This window comes from Stylophora pistillata, chromosome 8, assembly GCF_964205215.1.
Source record: "Stylophora pistillata chromosome 8, jaStyPist1.2, whole genome shotgun sequence".
NCBI lineage: Eukaryota > Metazoa > Cnidaria > Anthozoa > Scleractinia > Pocilloporidae > Stylophora > Stylophora pistillata.
The window spans coordinates 15,141,705-15,149,459 of record NC_142526.1 but is presented as its reverse complement, the minus strand read 5'-3'; the positions used below and the strand labels follow the sequence as shown (position 1 = coordinate 15,149,459).

At 43.1% G+C, this 7,755-nt stretch overlaps 1 protein-coding gene across 1 annotated transcript; it reads left to right on the top strand.

Annotated features, from left to right (window-relative positions):
* Positions 1-654: 654 nt before the first annotated feature.
* LOC148725172 (uncharacterized) lies at positions 655-1,603 on the top strand. Its single transcript, XM_088731462.1, has 2 exons — positions 655-1,116; positions 1,337-1,603. Exons 1-2 carry the CDS (start codon positions 655-657, stop codon positions 1,601-1,603), a joined length of 729 nt encoding a protein of 242 aa, XP_088587588.1.
* Positions 1,604-7,755: the final 6,152 nt, after the last annotated feature.

Below are 7,755 nucleotides of genomic sequence, written 5' to 3'. Positions count from 1 at the left end.
GAGTTGGGGTCCGGAATTTCAAGTGGGGGCTGGTATCAAAGACATGGTGAAAGATGTCGCGCGCGAAAAGGGGAGAGGCCTTAAAAGGACGTTCACGCAACGATCTTTGTCAGAATTTCCTAGAGGGGTGAAGAGAGGAGTAAAAAGAGCTGTCAAACACGAAGTGCAGAGAAGAGTAACTAGGAAACTCGACGATATTTTTGCCGATTAAGGAATATGGTATACTGGGGAGAAGCCAGAGTAGGGAGTGGACATATAGGGGTGGGTACCTCATCCCTTGGAGATGTGGTTACCACTATATTAAAACGATATAAAAGAAGGGGACAAAGGGGAGGATTTGTACGTATAAAGAAAAAACAAAGACATCGCCGACCTCAGAAACACAGGAGACGTTGAAGTATCAACATGTCCATCAAAGGCGCAGAACCGAACCCGAGTTTGAATTTGTTTCGCGTTCCACCTGTAGACCTTTCTACGGTAAAATCGCGTTTTATGAAAGTATCGTCTCAGACCTAAGGCATTACACCCATAGAGGTGTACGTACCTAACCAGACCGAGTTTATCGATTTGACTAGAAGTTTTGTGGAATTAGATTTTGCCTTTAAAACCACGGGTAATGCTAATCTCACTTCCCGAGCAGATGATGTCAACAGAATGCTCACTCCAGTCAATAACATAGCACACTACCTGTTTAAACAAATTAACGTAAAACTCAATGGTACTCTCATCACCGAGCAAGTAGACATGTATCATCTGAAAGCCTACATACAAACCCTTTTGAATTTTGACCGACAAGACGGGGAAAGCATTTTAGCCCCAGCCGGGTGGAGAAACGATATCGATTCCCCCGAGACTTACACGGCTGCGAAGGTGAAGTCAGATGACGATGTTCATGGTGCGTTATCCGTCACCCAGCAAGCGAGTATCTTGACCCAGAAAGCAGGTGCCCGGAAATATTATGTGGGAGGAAAACACCGAGTATTGAGAATGGTACCCTTTGTGGATATTTTTCATCAAGGGAAATGGATAGCGCCCAGGACAGAGATGGATTTAAAATTTTATCTCAATCCGGTGGCACTCTACTTTAACGCAGAAGCCAACCCTGGGGCCGAGGAAGTGAGGCAACATGTAGACGATATCAAACTCACCTTTTATGTCTGCTTAGTATCCCTCAATCCCTCGGTGTACGATAATGCCATGAGTATCATCACCAAATCCCCAGCTAAATACCCCATCATTCGAACAGAAATGCGACAGTTTCCCCTCGATAATGGGGCTACGTCAAAAGAAATCATCAATCCCTTTAACGGGAAAATACCCCAGGGAATCGTGAAAGGGAATTGTAGCCACCACAGCCTTTAATGGGAAATACGACAAAGACCCTTATGCCTTTGGGAAATTTGGAGTGGAATGGGTTAAACAGATTTGGAATGGAGAAGAATACCCTTACGAGACGATGCAATTGAACACAGGGAACGGGTACAGAGATATGATGGGGTACCATAGGTTTGTGGAAGCCACGGGTTACCTGTATAGAAAAGGTGGAAACATGGCTCGAGCTTCCAATTGGGGTCACGGAAAGAATTGTACCCTGTTTGCCTGATCAAACGTGGCCAGCGAAAGACACGACGACCCTATCTTACTATCTAAAGAAGCAGGGTTTATTAACATCTAACTGAAATGTGCAGCTCAGACAGCGCAGAGAACCATTGTGATTTACAGCGAATACGAAAACATATTGGAGATCAATGGGTTTAAAAGAGGTGTCAGCATGGATGTGAATTAAAAGGTGATGGAGTTTGTGCAGTTATCTGCAGATCAGTTAAACGCCTTGGAGAGGCGTGATCCCATCCTGAAACGATACTATGTCGGAGCGTTTGCCTACGATGAATTACCAGCTTCCCCTCTTCGAGGGACACCACAAGCCTACATCGTGAATACTCACCCCGGAGAGTAAAAAACCAGGAGAGCATTGGATAGCCGTCTGGACCTAGGTTAATTCTTGTGAACTTTTAGATAGTTACGTACTAGATTTACATAGCTATCAATATCTCACTCCGTTTATCGTGTGGTTAAAGTGATGGAAATACATTCGTAAAAACGATTGCGTCTTACAATCGATTAAAACGGCAAGTTGCGGTGATTATGCTATGGTGTATTTGATGTGTAAAGCTCGAGGTCAGAGCATGAATGAGTTTTTAAGTTATTTTACAGTTTCCGATTATGTGCAAAACGATCATATCGTAGGCAGCATGTTAGAAGACATGATTCAAGGGTTAATAAAATAATTTTTGTTATCATTCGAGTATCATTTCTGTGTGTGAGGGAGACATGGCAACATCCTGCTTAGAAGAGGGGTTTTCCATTAAATTTCCAGCCAATCTATTAATAGTTGCTCCTACCAGTTGCGGTAAAACCACCTTTCTAAAACGCTTGTTGTTAGAAAACCCGGAGGTATTTACCGTACCTCTGAAACGCATTCGGGTCGTGGCAACCGAATTTCGATGTCATGCAAGCGCGTGGTATCGAATTTTTCGAAGGAGTTCCCGACGACGACATGATTAAAGAATGGTTTGGTGATAAGAAAGGAGGAATATTAGTACTGGACGATTTGATGTCCGAAGGCGGGAACGATAAAGACATTCTCAATTTGTTTACCCGATATTCATATCATTTAAACCTGATAGTGTGCTACCTCTGTCAAGATATGTTTCCAGTGGGTAAATACGCCAAAACCATCTCTAGAAATGCGCAGTACATCATTGCGTTCAACAACCCTCGCGGTCAAATCGGATTACGGAATTTACTCTTACAAATTACCCCACCAAATGGCAAGAGGTGATGGGGGTATATAACGAATGCACGGAAAGACCGTACGGCTATTTGTGTTTTGATGTGCATCCGGTCAGTCGCGATTCTATGAGACTTGTGAGTCACCTATTAAAACACGAAGGTTGTATGAGGTGTTACAGACATGCGCAAACGTCTTAAAAGAAAGAGACAAAGCGGAGGGATCTTAGGTGGAATATTAGGTTTTCGCCGAAACAGCGATTTGTATAAAAGCACCATCAATACTCAGGCGTTGAGCAAAGAGTTGGCGAGACGCATGATAAAGAGACTAAATCTTAAAAGGAGATAAATAAGTATGAAGTAACGAGAATACCGCATTGTGTCCGTGAGAGGTAAAGTGAAAACACCTAAAAGGAGGATTTTTTAGTATTGATAGCAGCCTTGATTTCGGCCGTTATAAAAGCCACGACGTAAATGGCTAGACGCAGTAAACGCACTCTAATAAGACGGAGAAGGACGAGAAAAAGGGGGAGAAAGAGGGGTCAAAAAGGCGGAATATTACCATTGGCCGCGGGTGGAAAAGCCGTTGGGGCAAAGAAAGCTTTGGAAGCAGCTACTAGAAGGCGAGGATGAATCGCATGAAAAGAGATATCGATTTTTTAAAATCCATCTTGCACGAAAAAAATTCGAATCTCCGAAAGGAAAAAATATTACATGCCAGTAAAGATCTAATCAATAGCGTGAGTGAATTAGTGATGAACATGCTGAAACGGCAAATAGCGTTACCGCCTCAGACGGTGGCAAAATTGAGAAAGTATAGCGGTGTGTTGCGCGAGGTGGGTAAGCGTATCAACTCTAAAAAAACCGAGACAGTTACTCGCCTCTCAGACGGGAGGTGGCTTTTGGCGAGGAATGAATGAAGTGTTCTGTCGTTGTCCAAAAAATATCGCATGCAAGTAAAAATTAATGAACCCCAGATAGAAGTAGAAGAGAATAAAGATCAAGTAGACGCAGGTATTACCTTTCATATCGAGTTTGACGAGAGTGGTGATAACAACAACAGCAGCAGCAGCACGGGGTGTTCCTGGTTACGTTGGATACGCGAACACATTTTGATACCGATACTTAAACTATGGAAAAGAAACTGATCGTCGACCCGCAGGAATTTCAAGCGCTGGTAGATTTTTATAAGGGGAAAATATCAGAAAGCACCCTGTTAGATAAAGCCGCACGAGTCGCAGCCGAAACTCAGATGTTACGCAGCGACCCACACGCGCAAGCGGGGTTGAAAGAACCCATGATAAAACAATTAATGCAAGAACGTCAATTAACCGATCAGTTGAGACAATTACCCGCAGGCGTAGGACCTGCGGTGAGCGAAGACGGAGGAGAGCAGGGGAATCTATTAGATTCTGTGCAAGAGAACCTAATAAAAGATCTGACTCGGTCATTCAAAACAGGCAAAGAACCTGCTGCTGTCGTAGTAAAGCAGGAGGTAGCCACACCTACGACTTCCAAGAAAAAGAAGAAACAGGTCATTACTCCCAAAAACTATTTTCTACACCGGGTAGCTGTGCCACAAAAAAAAACATCAAGTCTCCCTACGGGTTTATGAGTCTTAAAGACTTGCCTTCGACACCCATTCTTACAGGAGAACGATTGTTGCCTTCGACTCCTCTAGGAGCAACTAAGTCAGCGGGACATAGCGCTCATAAAACCGTACAAAAAAAAGAGTAGGATCGAACAGGTGTGGGATCCTTTGGGAAAAGAGAGGTTGAGATCCAGAAAAAGCCATACAACATGCCGACTACAAAGCGCCGAAAGGCAAAGGCAAAGGGAAAGGGAAGGGCAAGAAGTAAAAGAAGGCAATCTGGAGGAAAAATCGATCTTCAAAAATGGATTAATAAACTGGGTGTAGAATTTCATTGGCCAGGCTATCAGTACATGGGGCCGGGAACGAAATTAGCCATGCCTGTTAAACGCGAAGACCCGGGTATTAATCGTCTCGATAAGTTAGCTAAACAACACGATAGCGATTATAGTAAAGCTAAAAATCTAGCCGACAGGCATACGGCCGATCGTAAAATGATTACCGGTATTCAACGATTCGGTAAAAACACCATGACCGAACGCATCGTGAAACGCACCATGCAAGCTAAAGTAAAAGTAAAGTAAAGTGTGTTGAAAAGGGATCATTTGTGTGTGTCTTTATTGGAGTGACCATGGATTCCTTTTATTTAACCCTCCCGAGTAACGATGACAGTATCAAGTATTTCCCAGAAAATACTCCCAATTCTTGGAAAAATCTTCTTTCGTCCCTCATCGCGTTAGATAAAGGTTGGGAAGTGGGCATGTCGAGTATTTCGCTGCCGCACGAATCTCAATTGAAAAATTACCTCCCTAACATCCTAGATGCCAGTAGACTACTCACCACCAAACGGCGGGTGTACGTGGTTGTCACGCAACAGCTTTATGCCATCACCACTTACGTACATTACAGCGATATCAAAGACAAACCCCTCGACACACCTCGCGATTACACACCTCGCGATTATTCGAAGTGGAACGTGAAAAGCTTATTTTACACTTGGGTGAAGCTGGGTTGTGGGCTAATGAAATGCCTACCGGAAAATTCCCCATCCTTCAATTCGATGTCCCTTTTGACGATGTGTTGGAAACCTGTACGGTATCCGCAGAGAATATAATTCCAGATACTCTCTCTAACAACGATGTTCGTAATAACGTGTACTTTGAGCTTCGTAAAGATTTGTGCATTTTATTGGGATGGGTACAGCCAAAAGCGTGGTTTAATGTGGTTACGGTTAAAAATGCAGAGAATCTAGCGTTTAGAAAACGCGATAGCGTATGGGTTGAGTCCAGATCAGACCAGAATATAGCAAAGAGATACTGGAGTATGGAAGAAAATGGAGAGATGGTTAAATTTTATCTTCACGAGTTGGTGTGGACGTTTATAAATACCAAGCGGACTGCTTATAAACGAGGGACATCGGCCTCCAGAACCTTTTATGTGTATTCCTCTATAGGAGATCCGGTCACTATAGGATCACAAAGAACCGATTGTTACTACAAGTCCCGTATAATCCTAAACTACATGGAAGCTTTTTTTATGCCCCGCCAAAGATTCATTACATTCCACTACGGAATCACACGTTCGATGTGATTGAAATTCAAATAAGTGAAACCGATACCAACTCACTGACACAGTTCCACGAGGGTGCTTCTATCGTCACGCTTCATTTTAGAGAGACAAAACAATAAAACAATCTCGCACTTCTGAAACATAATTCATTTGAAAATAGATGCGAGATGAGTACTTTTACTTGACGTTACCCAGTAACGATGGAAGCGTCAAATATTTTCCCGGAAACACTAACAATTCTTGGAAAGATCGGCTCAACAAACGTTTGGATTTGGAGGGGAGCTGGGAAGTGGGTATGTCAAGCATAGCTTACCGCACGAATCGCTCTTGATACCTTACCTGAAAGGATTAAAAGATACCGACTTGCCGATGAGATCGTCTCCCCAAGTGCAAAACGGCTCCAACCATAAAGGTGTTTTAACAGACGTCACTTATAAAGACATCAAGGATACTCTCATGACGACGGCATATGATTTCTTCAGAATCCTATTCGACAGAGAGCGCGAGTTATTTTTAAATTCACTCACGCAGAACGATTGCTTGGTGTGGAATCAGGGGAGAAAACAACTTCAATTTGATACGATTTTCAACGAGGAGGAAGGAACGATTATAGTGACATCTGAAAAGGTAGACGATAGTGCATTTTCCTCTCGGCTAAATTTTAAATTTCACTGCCATTTTGTACTGAGGAAAGACATGTGTGATCTTTTTGGTTGGACAAAGTATACGAATTACTAGAGCGCCATCATAGCCAAACACGGACCTAATCACGTGATGAGGAAACGAGATAACGCATTTGTTTAAGATCGTACGGATTCTCAACATTATGGGTATCGAAGGAGGGCACGAATCTTAAAGAATGCACTTATAAAAACGGTGTGGCCCCTCGCGCGCTTTACCTCTACTCCTCCCTGTGTGATCCAGTGATCATGGGTGATCATGGGTGATCAGACCACCAATCTGTTTCGCACGTTTCAGTATCGCCCTCTATTGAAAGGGAGTTATTATTACGAACCGAAACACATTCATTACATCGCTTTGCGAAATCAACACATCGACAAGGTGGAAACGCAACTCAGCGAATCGGAAAATAATAATTTAGCGCAATTTACTAAAGACAGAGCAAGCATCGTCACTTTACACTTTAGAAGGGTTAAATAAAGACACTCCACCCGACACATCATTCATTTGTTCACACGCTACAACATGAGTGACTTTTACTTGACGTTGCCCAGTAACGATCAAATATTTTCCCGGAAATACCAACAAGTCTTGGAAAAATCAACTGAATTCGTGCATCGATTTACAGGGAGATTGGGTGGTAGGATAATCGAGTATATCCTTACCTCACAGTCCCGCGCTCAAGAACCGATGGGAACCCTATTTGAGAGGATTATCAGACAATGATGTGCTTCTCACTACCAGTCGCTTACTAATACACTCGCAAAAGGCCTTTAAAACAGTCACGTTTTCAATCACTTATGGAGACATCAAAAGGTATACATTACATACCCCCTACGATCTCTTAGAAACCGTCTTTCAGGAAGAACGACTGAAATTTATATTCAGTATGGGGACTACGTGGAGTAGTCATTTTTCGAATGACAACACACTTCAATTACACGTGCATTGCAATCGAGCGAAAGGAACCGTCACAATATCCGGTGAGCGCATAGATTCGACCCATGTAAGAGATTCACGCATCCGTAATAACGTATACTTCGAGTTACCCCGACAACTCTGCAAGTGGGGTGGGTGGACGGAAAATTCACATATCCAATACACCGATTTTCGTGGGGTGAAGG

What these genes read in the sequence shown, in the direction of transcription:
- LOC148725172 (XM_088731462.1), top strand. Translation starts at nt 655, where the DNA reads ATGCTCACTCCAGTCAATAACATAGCACACTACCTGTTTAAACAAATT. An exon ending in CCAACCCTGGGGCCGAGGAA is followed by an intron (nt 1,117 to 1,336) that starts GTGAGGCAACAT and finishes GAATCGTGAAAG; the next exon opens with GGAATTGTAGCCACCACAGC.